This window comes from Lepisosteus platostomus, chromosome 3 (genome assembly GCF_059453375.1).
Source record: "Lepisosteus platostomus isolate fLepPlt1 chromosome 3, fLepPlt1.hap1, whole genome shotgun sequence".
Classification (NCBI taxonomy): domain Eukaryota; kingdom Metazoa; phylum Chordata; class Actinopteri; order Semionotiformes; family Lepisosteidae; genus Lepisosteus; species Lepisosteus platostomus.
In genome coordinates, this window is record NC_142613.1 from 76,958,888 (window position 1) to 76,983,750 (window position 24,863).

The following is a 24,863-nucleotide window of genomic DNA, read 5'->3' on the forward strand; positions in this document are numbered from 1 at the left end:
TAATTAGCTCACACATCGCATTACATTAATTACAGTGACTAGTGAGCAGGAAGGGCCGCTTCATTTAACAGCTCGTGGGAACACTCGCTGTCGCCCGTGGCGAGACTAGGGGTTTACGACGACATGGCGATTTGCAGTACTATCACAGAGTTCACAATTTCAGTGGTTAATTTGAAATTCGCCTTTTTTTTCTCTCCTGCCAATGAATTTTGTTACAGAGATTTAATAACCAGTTTGAGAAATTGGGACTGCAGTTCCCCTTTAAGAAAACGTCTGATCAAGAAGGAATAGTTACACCGGCTATGCAATAAGGATTCATCTTGAAAAAGGAAATAAGAATGGCCATAAGGCATCTTGGAAAAAACAGTGCTACTGGTGCAAAAACTTAACAGGCATTAAAAAGGTCCCTTTTAAGGAAAACAAAGGTTAAGGAGGAGGCAAAATCCATTAAAATTAGCTGGCCAAACAGGTGCAACAAAAAGAAGACTGCAAATTCACCAGCTACTTCAATGATTAGATACCTCAACTAATGAGGATGCCACAAACATGCACAATACCACAAATCAATACAGAGTAACATAGAAGCCTTGAAATAAAATCTGAGGATAACCAGGCTCTCACGGGATGTACACAACATCTGTGCTGATACAACATTTGTTAGTCACAAGGAAATCATTCACATTTGTAACCACTTACAATATTAAGCCACTTGTTTTATTATATTGTTATAAAAACATGTTCCTAAAAGATAGAGTTAAATATTATGAAGTTAGGTAAAGTGTCATTTGTTTGTAATATTACAAGTACTTAACAAATCACTTTTCCTTGCAAATTTACTCGCCTACAACATTTCGTAGTTGAAGGCACAAGCGATTTTTATAATGAATCTCTGCTTTTCAATAGATAAATGACTGCTAACAAATGTTATCATAACTTTTCCACCACAGCCTGCAGGCAGAGAAATATTTCATGTTAAAAATGGTTTACAAATATGTATCTTGCAAACAAAAAAGATACATCACCATGCAAGCAGAGTTTAGATAAGTAATTAAATAAGACGATTCGAGGTCACACAGTTTATTACAGAACACATTTTCCCCAGATAAATTCAATTATAATAGCAAAAGAAAATCAGCAACAATGTAGACATAATCAATTATCCATTTCATTTTAACTTAGCTAATGGACTGGCTCATTTATCAAGTTTCTTGATAAAATCAGGAACACAAAGAGATGTGATTGTGGGATGCAACAAATTGCCTACAATATTAGCACAACCTTCATTTCCTCTTCAGCAGTATGAATGCCAAGTAATTAAAAAGATACAGCATGCAGTAGCTCGTATACGAACATCCTTTGAAGCTGATGGTTGTAGTGAAACAACTCAGTCCAACACTTTCTGTATTGCTTACTCAAAAACAGCAGCATGGTTCTTAATAACAAAGCAGAAACGATAATGCCATTGGAGTTTCTGCAGGTAATGTGAAATGGCAAAAAAAAGCAGAAGATAAATCTTTCATCATCTAGTATTATTGCTTCTCCCTACAAACCCATCTATCATGTTGCCGAGACAGCCCGGAATGATAGTGCTAGACCCTCACGTTACTGCTCCTTGAACTCTGTCTCATCCATCTTTTGCATCATTCCTGATTTGCTGCTAAGTATCACTGCACTGCTCCAAAACTGATGGCGAACCTGTAGTGCCTTTAACCTAAGGAGACATACTAATAGCAATTGATTTTCTTTTATTACAGATCCAATCGACAAAGTCTTCTGCTCACCAAGAGAGCAAGATCTGATCAAAAAAGCAGCGTAGCACAGCAACTTCATTTATTCAGAATTTTTTTCTAGTCTGGTGTAGCTATTGAACCTAATGACAACCTTTGAGGATAAAACGGCAGAGGAAGGACTGCTACTAAAACAACACAGCCTAATCAGCAATCTCAAACTGACTTGAGGTATTAGAGGAACAGAAAGACTGAGGTCTTCAACCTCTGTCTCAATTTCTTAATTCTGAAGGAATTCTGCATATTTTAGATCAGTGTCTAGGAGGTGAACTGCTAATTTCCTATTGAGGAATGTGCAGCCCAGTCACAGCCCAAACTACAGAACGTTTCTTTTTTCATCTGAAAATCATTATGAAACTTTGATAATCACAATGATCAAAATCCCTCCTAGCGGCACGTTGGAATCTAACTTCCTATTCAAATTATTTCTAATATACAGCTTTTTTTTTGACACTTTGCCTTTTCTGACATCAATGCTGAATTCTAAGCTCCTCCGTTTTCATCATTATAAGGCATCAACCAATCCAGACTCATCAGCTGAGTTTAACAATCTCTCTTTGAGCACACAGATGTCAGGAAGTATGCTTTCTTCATTGGAGAAACGTTGGCAGGTAGAAGTTATTAATCTACATTTTAGCAAATATTTTCACATCATCTCAGGGCTTGACAGTTGCATCTACCACCCATCAGTCTGCTATTTTTATTTGAAACAGACAGAAATATTACTTTTACGCAAAGACACACACTCCAGACTACAAACATTCCACATTCATTAAAGCACAAGTCTGTGGATGACCAAGTATCTCATCAAAATACAACTTAGAAATCATTACAGTACTGGTATTTATGTGCAGCTGAGACAATTTTTTAAACCAGTAATAAAAAAAGAGCAGTAACAATAAATGATGAGAAGAAAAAATTGGTTCAAGAAAACATGTATGGTGTATATCTACGGAAAACCAAGCTTTTGTTGTTTTCCTAATAAATAGAATACTTAGATATGCCTTTTTAAAGTAGAATATTTTATGATGATCTGAGGCAACTTATTTGGGGAAAAAATAGCATGGCAATACCAGCATCTTGATTTAATGGGACAGGTATCTCTGTAGGTGTGAAAAATATTGTGTCAAGCAGAAGAACAAAAGGTTAAGAATTACCATCAGTATATCAAGTCTTATATCAAGTATATCAAGGATGTAAATACTTAGAATCACACTACAGCTTTTACAGTAACTAAAATTAATAATAATCCAACATGCCAGATACATATTAAAAATATAAATTTTTAATATGAATAACCTCATAGACACTCATGATTTCATAAGGTTTAACGCCTAGAAGGTGTAAATCACGTAATTTTATTTTGGCAATCATTAGGAAAGGAAAATAAGTCTTTAAAAAATTCCCAGTCATTCATTTAAAAAGAGTCCCACATGACTGTTTTAAAGAGAGAAGATTCTAATAACCCTCCACTGAAGTTAAAAATCAATTTATAAAGCTGGAATTTGCTTCAGGAGACTGTGTTTGTCTTGGAATCTTTTCTAATAAGCAGCACTGTCAATAAGGTTTAGCCTGTGCAAGCAAGGGGCAACGTCATTACTCAAAAAGATCTGGAAGCAATACTAACCTCATGACAAAGTAAACTGTGTTTCATCATGTTTTTTCCTCCAGCTCTAAGGACACATAGATCAATACTCCTTTGGTGAAAGAATTTGCTACTGAAATTTTCATTTGTTACAAACAGAACCAAAATGGCCCTAAGCATCCTCTGTCACTTCCAGTTTGGCAGAAGAGCCACTAATAAACTGTTACCCTTGGGTCATCAGCGACAATAGGCAACACAATGCCAGCTCTTATTAAAGGCAATCCATATCAATGGCCCCAAAATTTCCTTTAAAATTACCATCTTTTGTGTCCTTATAGCAGGATGTCAGATTTAAAGTGCCAGTGAGATATAGGACCTGTCACTGCAGTTAATATTCAAGTTAGTTTTAACACCAGGGTTTGTCTGCCCACAGGGCCTCTGGCCCATGTTAACAATAAGATTTGTTTTACAGTCATTCAGATAAACAATAAACTGTTATATCCTTCTGCTCTGATAAAAAATGTATAAAGCCAGTACATTGTATGAAAATCTCAGACTCAGTAGTGTCCATTAGAAGCCAAAAGCCCTCAGATCTGTACCAAACTAATTTGTGTATCACTTACACAAACATACTTTACATATCACAACATAAAATGTTCTGTAATACTCTCCCTTTGGTAATATTTGCTTGCATATTATATCAAATTATATTTGTATTTCTTCAAAGTGCACATGTTTTCTGTGGTTCTGCTCATGTTTTAATAATGTTTAGTTATACTTTTATCTCATAATTAGAATGTTAATGATTTCTATTTAGATTTACTTTTAAATGGAATCTGAAAGGTCTGGAAGCCAGTGATCAAAAGCCTGTCAGGAGACTGAGACTTAAATGCATGTACATAAATTTTTGTGTCTATGTTTGTGTGTTTATTTGTAGAAATATAGACAGTCTCTATGAATGAGGTGTGCTTTGATTGTTTTTTCTTAATCAGACCCATCTCACATTTCTGGCACAGGTACAATAAATTATCTCCTCCTTGGATGGACAAAAACAGTAATAAATCAGATAAGTTTTACAAATACAAACTATAGGAGGTCATTATAATAGCACCTATAGTAAGATCAGCCTCATAAAGAAACCATTAAAGTGCAGGTAGGGAATGAAACACGCATATGTCAGAGCAGAAAATGTTGCACTTCTGAAGGGTCCTATCCTAAAAAAAAAGTGCAAATTGGAAGTTGTGATACGGTACCTCGAACAATGAGTTCAGCGAAGTTTGACACTCCAGAGCCCCTTTCAGACTGAGTCACACAGCGATACAGGTCTTGGTCAAGATGGGTCACTTCCTTTAGCCGAAATGAAGCAGCAAATCTCCTATGGTTGATGTTCTTTGTTTGAGCCACTGGAATGTCTTCTCCATTCCTTCTCTACAACAATGAAAAACAACAAAAAGTTAAGACCGGTTAATCCAAATTTGGGAAGTAGTACTTCCCAAAATAGTTTTTTTTAATCTAAATTAATATAGCTTTAAGCTACTATGCAATGTTTAGAATTTCCAAATACCTCTTAAATTAAGAAATCTATATCAGTGGATGTTTCACAATAAGAATTTTTCAATTAATGTGTTTTTTTACAAAGTCTATCTTTATTATAATAACCATCATAAATATCTGTAAAGAAAGATCTAAAAAATAAAAGTTATCATTACAAAACTTACAAATTGTTATTTTAAATAGCTCAGTTTCAATGGATAACTTTTCCTGTTTCTTAATATGAGAAATACAAGGTATATGTTGAACTGGAAATTAAAAAACAATAATAATACAATTATTAAATAAGTGTTTCAGATATATTCAAAATTATATTAACTTCCCTAGTAAATGTTTTCTAAATCAAATAATATATTTGCATGCGTAAAAATTCATTAATCATTGATGTCTAGCTAGCGGGAAAGAGAACTTGTAGAGGCCTCTTAAAACCGACAATTCAGCACAATTGTAAATGACACATCTGCTCAACATGTGTTGTGTGAAAAACTTCGAGACAACTATCCAGCAGCAGTAGTTTCTCTTTTACATTTTCACCTTCTAGCCTGTTTTCACAGAAAAGGTCATTTAGCCTGATCCACTTTCCCACTCAGCCATCTATGTGCAACTCTTCTGCAGCCTGCCTATCATTACATCGGCAGTGGCTGCAGAAGGCTTGACAATAACCACCCCTCGACCACAAAAACCGCCTGACCTCAGCGACACAGATATCATTAAGAGAAGCATTAGAGAGGCAAGTGGAGGATGAGATTCAAGCTCTGGTAAAAACCATCATAACTTCAAATCAATTTAAGTGCCACTCTTTTCATTTACAGCTCAATACCCTCCACTGAGACCCTAGATCTTCCTTAAAACCCAGGTGAAAAAGGCACAGATTTAATTTGCTGGTAGAATCCGCCATTACATATATAATTTGGCAGCAGGTCCATCGAATGGTGTGGAAGGTCAATACCCTAGTGCATTTTTTCTCTACCCTATCGGCTAAATCAAGATGTTAGCAGGCTGCAAATGGAGTCAGAAATCATGACGCTCCACTGACCCAGACACAATACTAATAGGCAGCAGCTATTTGTGACCTATCAGTTTCTCCTGCCCTGCCACTCACAGAAAGAACCAGCTCAACTAAAGCTTTCTTCATAAAGGTTATAGATCAGGAACTTTCCTGCTTTTAAAAAAGGAACAATGTGCCATGAGTCAGAATCACAGTTTTAATCATCGTACAATTGGTGATGGTGTGTAATCACCGTACTATTGAATGATGTAGTGTTAACATGTCAGAAATAGTTTACAAAACAAAATTTCAGATGAAGACCACTGTCACTTAATACTCTGTGGATTTATTAGATTTGTCATTGAAATGTAGGCATTTTTCATTATTTTTTCCACATTAGAAGTGGATATTGAAGACACCAGCAACTGCAACATTTTTATCCTGCTTTTCCATAAGTCTTCTTAGATATATGTTTACTTTATTATGATGATTTATGTGGCTGCTTCAATTCCATCACAAATTACATTTGCACACATTTGTACAGTCAGGTCTTTCACTAGAGAAATCGAAGTCAAGTACCTTGAATCCCTTCGCAGTGTTTGAACCCAAAACCCTTGAGTTATGAGAGCAGAGTCAGAGCCACTACTCCAAACTGATGAGATGTGTACTTCAGTAAGAAAGCTGTATAACTGCAGAGATTTCAACCTGCCAGCTATCAAATTTAGAGATTTTCCCTTTAATGAAGGATATTTAAGTTTATTTAGGGTATTACTCGTCTGCCCTTCCCAGTCAGGACAAGCTGACCTGCCCCTTTTACAAATTCCTGTTTTGCTTGTTTCTTACCTGAAGCCAAAGCTTGTTATTCACAGCGTCTCTCCCAGTAGCGATACACTGGAAAGTTGCATTCTGCCCTGCATTAACTTCCACATCCCCAAGTCGTAGAAAGTGTGGTGATTTATCTACAAGAAAAAACAATTACAGTTCTCATAAATTTAACATAAAAGGCATGATCAATGTTGCCTGCGGTTTTATACCAGCTTCTGTTGTCAAGCAGCTATTTCTAATGACTACTTCATTTGCCAGATGAAAGCTGCCCACTACAGTTTGGAAAAAAATTACTTAAGACATGAATGGACACACAATAGACTGAAATACTTGGGTAGATAAAACATTTTATAAACCTTGTGACACTTACAAGAATGTACAACAAAATGTTGTGATCTACTATGTCATTTAAAACTGAATTAGCTTCAAGGTCACATTTAATTAATTTATTTGTTCTTTGCAGTTAATTGATCTTAGTCTTGAGGTCTTAGGCAGATTGTAATATTTCAAAATAAAAATTAAAATAATTTTATTTTTTAAATGTTGAAGGGTGTACTATCTCTTATTTTTCCCTTTTCACTTATTTCTGTGTACTTTGACACTGGCAACTTTTATGAGTGCCGATGCCTATTTTTTACTTCAATTGAGTATTAAACTAAACAAAGGACATTAACTTCTGCAAAAAAATGCCTTGAAACTTCCAACTGTTCAAAAAACCATTTTTGCAGTTTTTACCTTCATACTCATTTAAAAAAAGAAGTAAAGCAAGAAAATAAAATTACATTACAAAAATGATACTGTGCATAGATGTCAATCACACGTGCTAAGTTAGATAAACTTTAGTGTGGTCCACTTTGCCATCCATTACAGCACTTTTTTCAGCTTGGGAGAAGTTTCCAGTTTTTGTGCCATTTATCCCCCTTCCTTTGACACAAACACAGTGCATGACTGTAGTAAGACTGACAGGTTTCTTAGCAGCAGTAGATTCCTGCAGTTCTACCTTTAACATTTAATTTAGGTCAGGGGACTGTGAAGGCCATCCAGCTCTGTGGTCTTTTCCAACTGTAGAAACGTTGCTGCTACTGTTACTGATTTTTATAGGCAGATGAAACAAATCTAGAGCCACCAGGTATCATTTTTCTTGGCATCTGTCTTGTCACTCTGCTCCTTTGAAGTCACCTTCAACAACTCAAAAGGGCTAAAGCAGGTCAGCCCCATTGCAGAATCACCACTATGTTTCACAGAGTGGAAACGGAGAAGAGCAGACACTCTTTTGCACTAAGGGTTGTGGCAGAAACAGCCGGTAGAAACAGCTCATACCTTGCTTCTATCATGATCTACATTCCTCAGATCAATCAGTCAATAAAAACCACATGAGTTAGAAAGGCTGTAATGGTTGCAATCTCCTTTGCAGCCATTCTAAAGTAAATATTTTGTTTCTATGTTACGACTGCATATTTGTTATGCAAGAATTTGAGAAACATGGTAATACAGCTCTATTTGTTGTTTGTTTATACATCACAGCTGACATCTGTGTTTCACAGCATATCTAAAAAGTCAAAAGATAGACTATTAGATAGAGTAGATAGAAGACTGGACTCCTGAGAAGCAATGGGCAGTGTAAGCTTATGAAACTTTAAAGTACTTTTAGTACAAGAATTAGAGCAACTCAATTCAAATTAAAATAAATACAGATTACACAGGTTTCTCACATGTCTTCTCAAAATCACATTCTTTCAAATTATATGATGCCTTTTAAAAAAAATAAACACTCCACGTGAATAGAAAAGTAGTAACCAAACATTTTGGAATAACACTTGGATTATTCATGATAATTTGGCTGAAACATGAAACAGATGCCCTGATGAAGTCTGAAATTCAGCAAGAGGAAAAAAGTGGAGATACAGAATTTTGAAACAGCCACACATTTTTAAACTAATAAGACAAATCTACATTTAGATAAAATTAGACCACATAAATACATATTTTAACTTCACCATTCTGAAAGCAACCGAGGCAAACTAAAACTGAAATGTTTTGATCTGTTGGGTCTACAGAGGCTTTAAGCAAGAAGACACAGATATCCCTATTGCAACAGTGCAATAACACTATTTTAAATTTTCTGCACAACACTGAAAGGTTACGCTGCAGTCACTTGCTAACTTGCCTCCTGAAAGGGCAGTGGTAGCCTGTTTATTATTTCCTTATGGACTGCTGAAATTCTACCCTTGAGATCAGAAGGGTTAAACCATAGATAAAAGGTATCCCAAATCAACCTGCTTGAATCCATTCAGGAATATCAGACTGTGACAAATGAGTAACAAAATTTAAATGACAAATTTCAATAAATGTAATTATCAAGTTAATAACAAAATGCAAAAGCTCATGAAATGAAACACTATGACATTCTGCTGCTTAGACACAGCTAGATTCCAAGGGTCCGCCACATATTTACTGACATTAAGTGACCATTCTAAATGAGGTCAGAATTCAGCAGCAAGATAATACAGACCAATGGAATACATACATATGGACCGTGTCAGGAAACTCTCTCGAGCACAATATCTAAATAGGGAAATCAGGCAGCAACAAACTTTGTGTCCACAAGAAAATTTAATGAGCTGCAGAAATTCTCAAGTGCAGTCTCTATAAATTAATTGATAGCATTTGTGGGCCACCATACATACCTAACAATGTATAATGACACTTACCTTCATTGGTTCTTATAGAAAAATCCTTTCTGGGACCTTTTCAATCTCGTAAGTAATTTCAGCACTACGCACTTTACTGTCAACTGTATAGAACTGTCTATTCAGTAAACTAGAAGTTGAACTTGAACAAGTGGCAAAAAGTCTATAGCACAACTTATGCTCCATGCATATTAAGGACCTTCAGATGTAGGTGAAAAGACTTTAAAGATTCACTGGAGATACTGAGATCTTATTATGCCCTATTATTGTAGCTGTTCACAAGTTAACTTTTTATAACATACTTTTAACAAATGTTTAGTCTGCTTAAATGATTTGTAAAATCTGATTGATTTGATATGGGGCACTTAGCATTTTCTGTGCTCTTAATCATTAATATAGCCAATGCACATTAAATATACATAAGTAGGTTAACTCATGCAAAATGTCTTCATCAAAAAATATTTTCTCCGCTGAAACATGACGGTCCATTAGCCTAATTGGAAAAAATATGTAAGTGTGATGTATACCCATTGTGTCAAGCAAATGTTGAACTTTATTAATGACTGAAAGTAACAGAAAATTATGTGCAGAGATAACTATATGGAAACAACAGAAATATAAACATAGGGGCTGAATAATTCAGAATAACTATAGGTTACACAAAATATCATTAATACTAGCATTTTTTACAAAAAACTAAAATCAACCTACTCAATGAATATATTTGCAGATGTTGAATTAATCTGAACAAATGATCAATTCCATAGTTTATACACACTTCCAGTCCGCAGAGGATTGTGTGAGCTAATGCTTTTTTTGTACTCTGTAACTGTCATTTTATATAAACATGAAGTGCTTTTCATAGGATACAGCTCAAAACAGTAGTTTCAACAGTTGCTAAACTATATGTGATCCCTTAACCAGTGATTTTATCCACCCACTATTTCATTTTAATTAACTGTCACAACTAATCACACCATTTAATACAATGAAGCTTTATTGCACTGTTCAAAAGGATTATAGTCCTAGTTAAGAGTTCTCTTCTCCAAGGTTCAAATTCCAAGCCCCCTGTGGCTAATTATATTAATTGGGATACCTTTTCATTATTTTATGTAATAGCTTTAGCCTTCATGACATTTGCAGGCATTTGGAAATCATATTATTTTATGATCACCCACATCCTAGTAGTGCTGTAATTGGATCTAAAATTTAATACAATGCTATACATCTATGATCTTTGTTTTCCATTATCAGCAATTCTGTCCTGGTATTTAATCGCTTCCTTTGACCAAGCAAGCCTAAAACTTCACACATAACATGCAGTTTTTCTTCTGATGACATGGTAGACTAACACTTTTTTAATTCCTTTATTTTGGAGACAGTCAAACCAGAGCAATTAGAGTTACCAATGGCAACATCCCACCTGGGATTTGAACCCATGACCCTCTGGTCTCAAGTCCAGATATCTGGTTCAAATATCTGTATCTGTTTGTTCACAAAGCAAGTAGACACAGTTACAATGAGTCAATGTTTACAAAATATTTCTCAAAGTATCCAGAAATCTACATTTTATTCCTTACAATTTAATGGTTACAAAGGTGAATTATCTGATTTCATTCAGCGGTTTTAGTTTAGGACCGCACTTGCATTGTGCTTCAACCTTATTGTGCAATAATTGTCTTTATATTCATTTCATTTTATTGTGCATGAACATCTCATGTATTTACACTTTTGGCGGCGATGTTAAACCATAGTCCTGACTGGCTACTTGGGTTTTTGAAGATGCCATGACAGTGACTGGAAGAGCAGGGTTCTTAACCTGTTACTTTTTTTATCCCCAGTCTGGCCTTTCTCAAGTTCACTCTCAATTGTGCAGCCAAAACCACTTCCAGCCCCCAGATCTCCGCTCCGCAGGAGGGGGGCTGCTGGGGCTTGTTGGCTGTCTGCAGTGGAGGAAGTGCGAAGAACTTCCCAGATGCACAGCACTTGGGCGAAAAGTGTTTTATTATAAATGGAAATTTCGCATGCATTGCAAGTCACCCTAGATATAGGCATCTGATAAGGAGACACATTATTAAGAAAATTGATGGACGGAAGGTAAGCATTGGCCTCTTTAGTATTTTCTGCATTTAGCTTGACAGCGGTGCATTCTGACCATCCCTTCTCCTACCATTAGTGTCATCTTCCTACTTGTCTTCATTTTGTACATGCAAGCACCCGGCAGCACAATAATTACCATAACTATAATTACTTACCACATGGATAGCTCAAAACCTGGATGTCATCAATTGCAATGTAACCAGTCTTGCCATCTGAGACTTCAGCTTCAAATATAACCTGTCAAAATGAAAGGAATAAGAATGTTTACAGCATTCATTTCAAGTAAATTTCCCAGGTTGATCTGAACCTCTTTTTCATTTTGTTCAGTATACTTGCAAGTTCAGGCAGGCATTACATTAGTTTTATATATTCTCCCTGCATTTTATGGAGCCTAGAGATGTGATGGCAAAATGAAATTGAAATTATGCTTTATGGATGGAAAGTGCAGTGTGCAAAAAGAAAACATTTGAATTTGTATTTATATTGCCATTAAAACAGTGTAAATACAAATAGATTTCTATTGCCATTAAGACAGTGTAAATACCAATAGCTTTATATTACCAATAAAATACTGTCTTCTTAAGGTTAATATACCAAGGTAAACAGGTATGCTTTATTTAATAGCTTTCTTATTGTCTCAATATCTTAAATAGCACATTAAACGGTTAATTGGCAAGATAAAAATAAATCTAAGTGATCAGGTGAAGTGATCTAAATAGAAAATACTTGTACATTTCAGCAAAAAAACGCAACTTGGTTTAAGTGACAGATTTTTGCAAGCTCCTGTCTGTCTTTTACATTTCAGTTTAAAACATATATGCCACATAGAATCAGCTTTGAAAAAAACTCTGTATAACTTGAAAAGTGTCATTTCATTATCATGCCCCCCATGTCTCAAATGTTATGCACCATTAAAGAAGAAAAAAACTCTAAAAAAGAAAATTCCACTGCCAGCATGAGCCTATCCAGTCGTTTCACTTCACTAGACCATTCAACATCTATAGCATTTCTGTTCAATGTGTAGCTACAGCAAACTAGCTTCTTACTGCTTTAATTGCCTCATGCTTCAGCTAATGCAAAAGTCAATTCCAGTGCTTCATGTTTGGAACAGTGCTGAATGGTCCTTTGCAGACCCCATCACACTGTGACAAATGACAATGTTCAGCCATTGAAAGCTTAAAAAAAGAATCTTACTGAGACCAAACTCATATTGGTTTTTACATGCCATTATCTAAAATGCTGAAGGTGGCAAATTCAAAGTAATTAGTTCTCAGAGAATGGCATTTCTAGACTATTAATCAAATGACTGACTACAGAGCACAACAAGGTGGTGCGCAGCACGTTTTGAAAAACCTGCCTCCTTTCCATTTCAAATTACATACAAAAAGAGGTTTTATGAGAACATATACAATTTATTTTCCATTGCCAAGGTCTAGTCCATTCAGATCCATCCTGCTAATGGCTGTCGCCCGACGGGCATCGCACCCAGCTCCACGTTGCCATTTCAAGCTGAGCTTGCCTGTGAACGCTACCCCCAGGGCCATTCTTCCAGTTTCAGTTCGTAATGGAATCATCTTGGGAATCTTGCTTAGATCGTTCTTTGTCTGGCCTCTCAACTTAGACAACCCTACGAGGAGAGCAAAGCTCCTGACAGCAGACCTCTAAATCACCCTGGGGCCCTCGAGCCCCTCCACCACAACAAGATCGCGATTCCAGGTGAGGGAGGATCCGCTACCCTCAGAAGGAGGAAACGTTAAAGCACCGCGGGGGACTTGCTCACAAGTGGGGGTAGAGGATACCGTGAGACTGACCAGCAGATTGGTACAGCAGCTGCAGTAGCGCAGATGCCTTCGCGAACCATGCTGGTGAAACGGGAGCTGAGCTTTCGGACAAAGCTTTCAGTTTTTCGGGAGATATACATCCCCTGTCCTCACCTATGGTCGTGGGCTTTGGGTGGTGACCTGGAGAATGAGAATTGTGCGTACCAGTAGCACAAACGAGGTTTCTCTGTAAGGCTGCTGGGCTTTCTCTCCGTGAGGAGCTTGACAATCAAGGATGATCTGGAGTAGAGTCCCTGCTCCTCTGGGTCATAGGAAGGCTATTGAGATGGTTTGGACATCTAGTGACCCCAAGGGAGACCCATGACAGGCTGGAGGGATCATATCTGTCAGATGGCCTGGGAGCCTGTTACAGAGGAATGGGAAGTGTGGTCTGCTCTGCTAAGCCTGTTACCACTGTGACACCACCGTGACCCCACCACCCCTCCTCCTGCCGTAGTAAAGTTGAATCGGTCAGGCATGCATTCCATCACTACTGAACGTTCACAACATTAAAAATGCACCATTGAAATAAAAAGTGACGGTACTAAGCATAAGTTATTTTAAGGAGAACCCTTCAATAAGATATAGGGTAAAAATTTGGTTGTGTCGCAGGATAATGGTGAGGTAAGGGAACAGAAAGGCTTAAATATAGATTATATGTATAGTATATGTTTAAGGTAGATTAAGTCTACCTGTTCCAATTGCACTCCATTTACTTTTCAACTTGGGGACATTGCTTTCAGGAGGCTCTGTATTGTAAAATTATATGTTTAAGCATTCAAACCTGCTTTGTGAATTACTTTATTAGTACAGTATTATAAATGTGTCTGTTCCACCAATACATCTGCAGTGGCACGTTGTATATAATGCATTAAATTTATTGCAGAGGGTGAATCACTGTATGGAGGTTCATATGTTCATACAAATAATTTCAGAAATGCATGCCTTCTCTACTACGGTTTTTACAAAAGACCTCATTTATTGCTGAGCTATTGAAGTTAATCATACATTGTTGCTTCTTTCTATAGCTGACATTTCAATATACGATACATTTCCACTGGCAGCATTCTCAGTCATGTTCTCAAAAGACAAAAAAAAAGGTCATTTTCAGGAATCTTTCAGACTTTTTCATGCACAGTTTGAGCTCCGAGCTCTAATGTACTGGGTATATACTTTCCTTTTGAATCGCATATTAGTATGAGAAAAGTGCAGCCATCCTCTTTCTAAGCAACAATTTACTAGTCATAGCATAGAAATCTGCTGTGAAAGGTAGGTTTTGTCTACTTCACGTTAATCATGGTTCTTTCTGTAAGCTTTTACCTGCAAGACAAACCCCTGCTCTGCACAAAAGATTTCCCTGACATCTGACACTGAGTGCACAATTCATGCTTCTGAATGCCCGTGCGAGTCTGATGCGCACTGGGGATACCATTGGGTGCACACAGTGAACTTCTTCACATCCAAACACATCCAAAGTGCTTCATGTTTAACTCAACACTAAACAAAAGGGGGGCAACACATCTTAAGTTAGGTAGGCCCGACAAGCTTTTGTTTCAGAAACAAAGTATTCAAAGTAACCGAGAGAGCTGTCTTTTTGTAGCTGATGTGTAAATATGCTAAAGCAGCATTCACATCAGACAGCATGGCAAGACAAAACAAGGTAACACCTACTGATCTAAATGGGGGCTGTTGTTCTTCTCAATGCCTGCTATACTGCTGGGCTCCTGCTTTCCACCTCGCTCAAAATCACAAAAGAGGATCAGCACTCAAGTGCAGTATTACTTTCGATTCCGTTTTACTTGAATAAAAGGCAAAGAGCAAACCAAGATGAACACTTCAATTTTAAATGAATCCCCAGTTCTTTATCCTCCTAAATTGCATATCTATACAGTGATATCAAAGTGAAAAAATCGAAAATGATGCAATAATTGTGAACAAAATGTAACAATAACTTGAGATAAAATAAAATGGAATATAAAATCCACAACCTGTGCTAAATAAAAGGTTAACATTCTTTTCTTATTTAGGTATTAGAAGACATTAGCACATAGTAGCAAGTTGCAAACGAAAAGCCATCAAGTCCCATTTAAAAAGGTGCTTCAGGGTGATTAAAACCTGGGTTGCTTTTCCATGTTATCTGGGTGGGGAATGGTTTTGTATTCTGATTGTTCTGGCCGTCCTTGCACACGCCATAATATCTGCAGTGCCTGTCAGTGTGCTCTCTGTGGGCTTGCTGTGTGTGTGCTGTCACCCTACACTTTTAACTCTCTTGTCGGATGAGTCCCTCAGGCCACCATGTCTCAATCTTTTTTTTCTGAAAGGGTTACTCTCTAGCTAGAAGCAATGAGGGAATTAAGATTGGAACACCACCCTTGAGTCTTTGTGTTCATAGGCTCTTGGTTTCACAAAGATCCAGAACAGTTTAGTCTGTCAATTGAATTTTGATGGATGTAGCAACTATCTGCCTGCTAATGTTTGTGCAAGATTATAATACAAATATTAATAAAAGTATGTATCAATAATCATACAATGTGTTTTTAAAAAATAAATCTATTTGCCTTGTTTCATACATGCTTATGCCTTTAAAATAGATTAACAATATCTATACCATTAACAAAAACAAATCAACTATATTTAAATATACAAAAAAATGTAAAGATGTTTAGCATATATGTACATGCATATCTGGGTAACATGCATATATACAAAGTATGCTTTTGCACTGGTTAAGCATGTTTTAATTAGAAAAACAAGTGTAGGTTTAAAGGAGTTTGCCTAATAGAGTGTGAGCCTTTGAGATAAGCAACTCACCGTTATACCTCTTGAGCAAAATAAGCCAATAATTAAATAGACAAATACACATTTGAGTTAGCTGCAGTGCGTGAAGGTATTATAAAATCTTTAGATCAGGGGTGTTCTATCCTGGTCTTGAAGGTTATCAGTAGGATTTAACTTCAACTCAGCTCTTCAGTTAAACCAGCAGGAAATCGGCATAACTGGTCCAATTTAACTGCTTCTTCCAGAGCCCCTAAAGAGACCTTGAACACCTGCAGACAGGCCAGTCCTCCAGCACCAGGACTGCTCACCCCTTCTTCAGACAAGAGGACATATTCTCATAATGTTTCTTTGTGCTAGTGCTATTGTAAGACAACTATTATCTTTATCATTATCATTATTATTTCAGTTAAATTAACTTTTTTTGAAGACAATCTCTTGCAGGTGTTTGGCTGATATGTAACAATTATTGTATTTTCTGACTCTGGCTCACAGCTGCACTTGTCAGAACAATATCTGCATCTCCATTAGTGCTAGGAGATGTGAAATTAATGCTTCTCTTGCAGTTCCTTTAGTTGTTTTGAAATTGAGTCACTAATTTGGATAACATTGATTTCAAAACAGTGTCTTTTTTAGGATACCAAGAAAGAAAAAGGCAGTGATGCTTACAAGCAAAGATGAGAAGTATTTTTTGCCACACAATAATTGTCATTCTTGTCAATGCTTCATTTTACACGCTGTTCCCTTCCAGAGACAAACTTTCACTAGAAATGCAAACGACCTCATGAATAACAAAATGTAGGAGGAGAGATGAAGAAGCATCGAGTCAGTCAAGCATGACAATTGATAGTCATGATCAAACTTGTTTACCAGAAAAGAAACTCCTGCAAGCTATGAAAACACACGTGACTCGTAATACAACAAAGTGCATACATACATCCTTTAAATGTGCTTTTTTGTAGGTTTTAAAAGGTTTTCTATGCCTAATTGCAAAATCATAAAAATGGGAAATCTGTTTAAGTTAAAGCATAGTTTAGAGTACATATTCTACAATAAAAGCAAATTGTGTTAAAACTTGGACAATTTAAACCAATATACAAACCACAAGAACATATCACATCAGACCAGCAAATTTCTGGTCTATTATTAAGCACTCAAACAGATTTAATATATATGTGGAAAATATAGACAAGTTGCCTTCAGCAGTAAAATGTGAATGAATCCACAATATATCTGATGGCATTATTTAAAATTTCGACTGTAGTCTTCAGTTATCCATTTTTAGCACAGTTTTCAAAGAGGTTCAGTGACTGTTACTGTTCATTTGACATTGCAAAAACAATAAACAGCTTTCATTTCTGACAGATTGCTCCTCAAGGTCCTCCCACACTGGGTGTCAGCACCTCCTAACCTGATGATGTTAGACTTCACAAGCTCAGCAAGGCCTGACCTGGGTGGTACTGGGATCTGAAGTGGTGTTGGTGGATCAGAATATAGTCCTCCTTCCAAATCATTGTCACAGTATGGTGAACTGTGGACACTGTACTGTAGGAGGTAGTGTCTTTCACATGAAACTGATTAATGATAAATTCCACTCTCCACTTGCTCAATGGCCTAAATTAAAGCCCCCCTTAATTTAAATACCTTTTCTACCTGATCTGCTGTGCAATGGGGTCTTGGGGCAATATAGTTGCTGCAAATCACCAAAGAAATGGGCACTGCACTTCAGTGGTCGACATAAAGCTCTACATAAATGCAATTGTTAGTCATGATAACGTAAGAGGCACAGAAAGATACAGTACCGGCTCGGGCTGCAACTAGAATGAAAACCCCTACACACATTATGTAATCAGAAATCACAAGAGCAAACACTTTACTATCAGGCAGCCCTATACTATTACTGAACAAGTCCAGTTGTTCTTTTGTTTTTTATCATTTCCATTGATATTCAACCTACAGAGCATGAATTCAAAGTACAACAAGTGATCTGGGAATGAACATGCTTTAGTTTGCCTTCTGGTACACAGAGAAAACTACTCAGCAGTTTTCAATCTGAGAGTATCTGTATTAACTCAACTTCCTTTTCTGGGAAGGAAAAAAACACCAATGTTATATCTTTACTGCTGAAATGTCATGATTGTACATGGTGCAACTCTTGTAATGCATATGTATTTTTATGGACATGGAAAGGGGATCATTTCCCTGTGTCATCCGTCATTTGCGACGTCATAATCGCATGTTAAAAGCAGGCTGAATCAGGATTTTCTTAGAACTGCATACAAATGTAGCTAATGCATGTTATAGGCTTATTAAATCCATTTCTTCATTCAATGATTTACACAAAACATTTCAATGTCTTTCTGCCATGTAGCCAACCACAAACCCTCAGCTTAAGTTTAATTGTGCATAAAAAAATCTATTCATATACAGTACTTTCAAGTTACCCAATACTATGAAAACAATATGCCTTCTTAATCAATCTTAATCTAAATATAAATATATCAAATGCATTAAAATTGGGCTGACATGGTGGCTCAGTGGTGAGAATTGCTGCCTCGCAGTGCTGGGGCCCTGGGTTCAATTAGTGGGGTGCTGTCTGTGTGGAGTCTGTTTGTTCTCCTTGTGTTTGCGTGGGTTTCCTCCAAGTGCTCCGGTTTCCTCCCACAGTCCAAAGACTTGCTGGTAGGTTAACTGGCTTTTGGGAAAAGTGGCCTCAGTGCAAGTGTGTGTGTCTGTGTGTGCCCTCCACCTTGCACCTGGTGTTCGTCAGAACAGGCTCCGCCTCGCCGTGACACTGTACCGGATAATGTGGTGAGAAAATGGATGGTCCGATGGATGAATGAAAGGATAGAATTCGTTCAAGCCTAACAAGACAGCATATCATCTGTTTTCATTTGCATCACATTTCTATGTAAACTTAACATTTGTGCCTTTCAAAAACTCAAATTTCATACTAAAGTGAAACAGGGCATGTCATTTAAAAAAAATGAACTTTAATTTGAGTGTTCTTATGCGTCACTGAAGTCTAGTTGAAAACTTTTCCTAGCATCTTTTCAGTACAGAAATTTAGATAACATGTTTTGATAGAACCCTCAGATGCACAATAGAGCGCTCTGATTTCAAGTAATACCAAATGCACTGCAGATATTGTGTTGCCTGACTGAATGATAGTACTATAACAATTCACTGAAGATTTCATTATAAACCATAATCCAATTGTACTGCAACAGAGAATCTAATGTCCAAGATATATTTGCAATCACTGGAAAAACAGACCGAAACCACTTAAAAATCATATATATTGTTACAGTTTATCTGTCATGCGATTAGGAAAACAATGAAGTGAAGGAGAAAAAATTTGAAGGTAGTAGATTGGTCAAGCCTTAACTTCACTGTAGCCATTGCATAATCACAAACAGAATGTTTGTTTTTATCTTATTATTATATATTACATTGAAGAATGTTTTAACTGATTCAAAAGCAACCTAGGTGATAGCAACACAATTTAGGCAAAAAGCCATTTATTGTAAATGCCATCTGCACCCTTTTGAAGGCTGATCATAATACTGTGCTTTAAGCTGAAACTCATATCCTTTAAAGTGATCTCTCTCTTTAATGCATGTGTCATTTATACAATAAATCTTAAGTCTGAACATCTCTGAGTGATGGGTATGAGCCGATTATAATATAAATCTTTCTGAAAGCTGTGCTGCTGCACAAAGATATACAAGTGTAATACTTTTCCCCTATTTATGCTGTAGATAAAATTCTTAAGAACAGCCAACTGCACATAATTTACACAAACACAGTATTGGAAATGATAAAAATGGAGGTCAAGGCATCTTTGCAACTGTTCCATCAACCTTTTTAAAGTTATGGGTATTCTGTCCCAACATATGCGTAAGGATATTGCCATTTTGGTACATGCATCCCTTGCCCAATGAATTCTCCTGAAGAAATGGCGTGAGGATTAGAACTCACAGGTGGCTGTCAGTGGACAGTGTACAATTGATTTTTAATAAATCTGACATCCCTGGCTGAGATTTCTCCCTACACACACTGCAGATGGATCCACCCACATGCTCAACTGTGGCCCGCCTTTTGAACAATCTGTTATTGATTACTGCCAAATGATTCAAAATTGGACCTTCTTCCAGGTCTGGTCATACAAATGTTCTATTTCCACTGCCTTTTTCATTTTTTTTATTTGGGTGCTTATGATTACAAAAGGGGTTTGGGCAGCTACACATCCAGAAAGACCACTTTCTTCTAATATATTTCTTGCTTTTTTTTTTAATCATAACACTCATAATTATGTCACTGGAAAAGCCTATAATAGATCTATTATGCACACACTGGTATTTTTGCGAGTATGAACCTTCTGTTTTTACTGCTTCTATTGTGAAAACCACGAGCTTTGCACGTGCCCATAAAGTACTCCATAAAGCTTGGTCGTATACACAGGATGGAAACCTGAAATAGGGTATGGAAACATTCACAACTGACACCTTCATCTTGACCAGTTGAAGAAATGTGAAATATTCCATCCCAGGATGGGCTAATTTGCATATGTAGAACATGCCAAATGACCTAAGGCAATGGTTCTCAAACTTTTTGGACCAAGTACCACCCCTGATCAAACCAAACCATCCAAGTACCACCTACAAGTCATCTTCTCATAGGAACCACAGCAAATCTCGATGACCAACATGAGAACGCACGAGAACACACTCATACACACATATAATAAAAATAGCACTGAGCACTTAGTTCATTTGGATCATACCACCTTGTAGCCATTTTACAACACTTGCTAACACTAGCAGTGCTGTCTGTATCAGGTTCAGCAGAAGCTAGTGTCGGTGGCCGATAAGGTTAGCATACATCTGGATTTTCCCGGCCATGTCCTCTATTTTGATCCTTATATCTCTGGCCGGGGGGAATTTTCAAATATCAAGAAATGTCCGGGATTTTGATCCCATTATTTTCACCATGAATAATAATTAACATTAGTTATAAAGAAAGAAAGAGAGAGAATTTCTTAACTTCTCTAGATCGCTTTGCGACCTACTTTGTCGTTCAGTTTTCCTCCTAAAGGTGTACTTGGCTCGCAAGCTCATGTTGACTCAGACAAACACGAAAAGGCAATTCGAAGAGGGAGTTTGTCAACCAAATTAACAGATTCTTTTGTAAAAATCTGGCAGCAAAACAAAAATACTGTTATTGTAGCAGAGGGGACTTATGCATTTCACAGTTAAACATCATCACAGTTACTTTACCAATGAACATAAAATGTGGGATATTTTGAAAACCCTCTGCATCCAGACCCCTTCCCAGATAAGGCAATAGGAAGTTTCCCAGGGTTTCCTTTTCTATTTATTCCTTTCAGCAATGACATAATACTTCATTTTTGTGAGGTATTTATTTTCGATCACTTGTTCTGTTGGCGAATGTGGTGCTAAGCTGTGTCTCTGAAAGCTCGAGAGGAGTATGAACACTCAAGTATTAGTGTGTGCTGTATCAACGCAGCTAAGTACGTATGCTGCAAATTTGACACAAACTAATTAAATTAAAATAGAAAATAAGAAAACCCATCTCAAGCTTTCTGAAACCCATTAAATAAATTTCAGATGAAAATTTACATAATTTTAATTACTCAAATTTTAATTCCCAATTTTTCAGTGCACGCAACATATTTACAGGATCATCTGGTGTACCACCGGGGGAATCTTTGCATAACAAAGTTTGAGAACCACAGACCTAAGGCAACAGATTCTTCCTCATTGCTTCTGCACTGACCATCTCCTGTAAGTGGATTTATACCAACCAAAACATTTTTAATATTTTTAAAGTTCTAACTGTTACCTGACGATTTATAAGTGTACTTACTAATGACAGTATAGTGCATATCTACCCATAAGTTAAACTGTATCATGTTACACTTATTTGCAAATCTCTGTAACCTTGCATTTAGGTTTAAAGCATATAAAGAGATGCATTTCCAAGTGAATATTGCTTATCAGTAACAAATATACCCTGTAAAAAACTGCAACTAAATTATCAAATTTCTTATGACTATGTACAAATGTACAATAGTAAAAATAGTAGTAAATAGCTTTCAATATGTTAACAGTGTCAAGTAATATCTCACATTCTAGGAAAAGTATAGCTTTAAAAGCAATGTGCTCCCTAAATTTCAAACCAAATCATACACAGCATGTAGGGAACACTTTATGATACTGTACATTATAAAAAGCAAACAAACTTCAATCTTTAAAGAAATAAATCTTTGAGATTTATAAGGATAAAAAAACATAAAAGTAATCTAAGATATTCAATGAGCTTTGTTGAAAAATAGTGGTGCTGTTTTTCCAACAAAGAGTAGCTCGAGTAAAAGTATTTTATTTTCTCAGATATACATGTAATTTTCTTTACTGACAGCACAGGACAATAGCTTTCTGTCGCAAAAAAAGAGAAGAAACAAATTTTAAAGCTGTCTCGCATGACAACCTGCACCGGAGCAATTATCTTAACTACATCACTACAGAGTCTGCCATGATGCTGGCCAGGCGAACACAAATAGCCCTTGTAAACTTTCCAAAGAACATCCGTCTTCTGACAACTTTTTAAGTCTACAACAAAATAAAGACAGTTTCCTAAATAGGAGCTCTTTGAGTGACTGATTCCCAATAGGAGTAACAGCAGTGAATGAAATGGTTTAAGCATTTTCTTTTTACTCTAGGGAAGAACAATTTACATTTATATAAATATGCGTTCTAGACTGAAAAATTGAGGTTAGTTTTTTTACGGGGAGAATTACCCTTTGTTCAAATTTCAAAAAGCCCAAGATACTACATAGTCAGTCAATCAAATACAATTATGTATCCAAGCACAGAACTCAGTGATAAAGGTTTGGAAAATCAATCTGTATTCAAAGCTATATATAAATACATATTTTTTTCCAAAGCATTGACAAGTGCTTTATCAACTTTGAATAGTAATGTTTGGTCCAGTTGACCTTAAATATACTTATCCAAAAACTGAAATATAAATACACCTACAAAAATCCATCCATCCTTGTTTAAACCTTTTTTAACCAATACAGGATTGCAGAGCCCAATCCAGCAAGTGATGGGCACATAGACACAAGACAGTACACCCTGGACAGGACACCAAACCATTGCAGGGCGCACACAGACACAAACATTCGCACCCAAATCCTGGGTCAGTTTTCCCAGAAAACCCTCCAGTTTGGCTATAGGCTGTGCGAGGACACCGGAGCACCTAGTGAAAACCCACACAGACATTCCAATCCAATACAGAGACCACAAAGCACCCCTGATCCAGAATTGAACCCAGGGCTCCAGCACCATAAAGCAGCAATGCTAACCCACTGTACCACCACGCCATCCTTTACAAAGACAACAGATGTAAATCAGTTACTGGTAAACTCCTCCAGTGGTAGACCAGACATTGTTTGAGTTGTGAAATTGAAATAGCACTATCAGCAGTTCACGCTGCAATCACTTTACCTTCAGGATACCCACAATATTCTATTTCAAGCAGCTAACAAAGCATCGGATATGGAGTCTGCATCTAAGGCTGTTACTCTTATTATGTTTACAATGACACAACATTTAATGAACCAGTTGCATTTCATCTCCTGGCTCCTATAATGTTGTCAATTTAATAATGGATAGACTTCTACTGGATGATACATATGTATAATGTATGGGAACTATTTCAGAAAAAAAATTGCTGTGCATTTTAGGCCTTAATCTCAAACGTATTTCCAAACCTTTACAATTAAGACAAGGACACATTTTAAAATGGACTTCCTGGTTTGAAGCAGAGGCCTCACTTCAGATTTCAATGAGACAGGACACATTAGCAGAAACAAGAGTGTGTGTGATTAATTTCCTTTGAAACGGATGTACCCTGTCCATAATACAATGCTGCCTTACGCCCTGTGCTTTCAGGGTAGGCTCAAGGTTGTCATGACTCTCATTAGGACTAGGTGGATTTCTGATAATGGATTGATGAACAGAAGGGTAGACAGATTAATGTACCGAATTAATTAAAAATTAGCATAAAAATTGCCTTACTTCCTTTATTAATTTAAAATGAGATTATCAATTAAAGCTGTACCTACACCCTCTTTTAAAATAATTTTATCCTCCCTGCATTATTAAGTTGCAAAGTAACATCAAATTAAAAAATTCTCTTCAGTAGGACTCCTTAAAATATCACTTCAGTAGGACCTGGGAAAATATTTCATTTGGCAAATTAAGAAAATGATCACTTGAAATGGGAACCTTATATGTGATTAAAATCAGAAGGTTACCTGGCTCTGGGGGATGTGAGTTGGACTCAAAACATGGAACTGCCAAAGTAATTATTTTTAGCAATATTAAGCAGTATATTCAGAAGGAAGCAATAAACCAGAATTAAAAAGAACCCACACAATGTTATAAGCATTAGCACTCGCCACACTGAAAATTATCACAAAGGTGTCAATGAAAAATATTTTTTTATAATTCTGAACGAAAGAGATTTGGTCAAACTATAGTCCCTTTCCTGTGTAAAAAAAAAAACTTTTCAGAAATTTCAAGAATGCTTTTAGAAAATTCATAAAGTAACTTATGGCTACTAATTAGCAATCAAAGAGACAAAAACAAGTGGTCCAGAATTTCCATAAGAATCAATGCCCTGGAATGTTGACTGGGGACAATAAGCTGTAGG

The 24,863-nt window shown here is 36.6% G+C and overlaps 1 protein-coding gene across 12 annotated transcripts in view; it reads right to left on the minus strand.

The window, feature by feature from the left end:
• Positions 1 to 24,863, minus strand: part of ptprk (protein tyrosine phosphatase receptor type K) — a 242,058-nt gene that overhangs the window by 122,539 nt on the left and 94,656 nt on the right. For all 12 annotated transcript variants that reach the window (XM_088626876.1, XM_088626873.1, XM_088626872.1 and 9 more), the window contains exons 4-6: positions 11,682 to 11,763; positions 6,755 to 6,870; positions 4,626 to 4,800 (exon numbers count right to left, since the gene is read on the minus strand). In XM_088626876.1, coding sequence (XP_088483002.1) covers positions 4,626 to 4,800; positions 6,755 to 6,870; positions 11,682 to 11,763 — 373 coding nt within the window. The remainder of the gene's footprint in view (positions 1 to 4,625; positions 4,801 to 6,754; positions 6,871 to 11,681; positions 11,764 to 24,863) is intronic.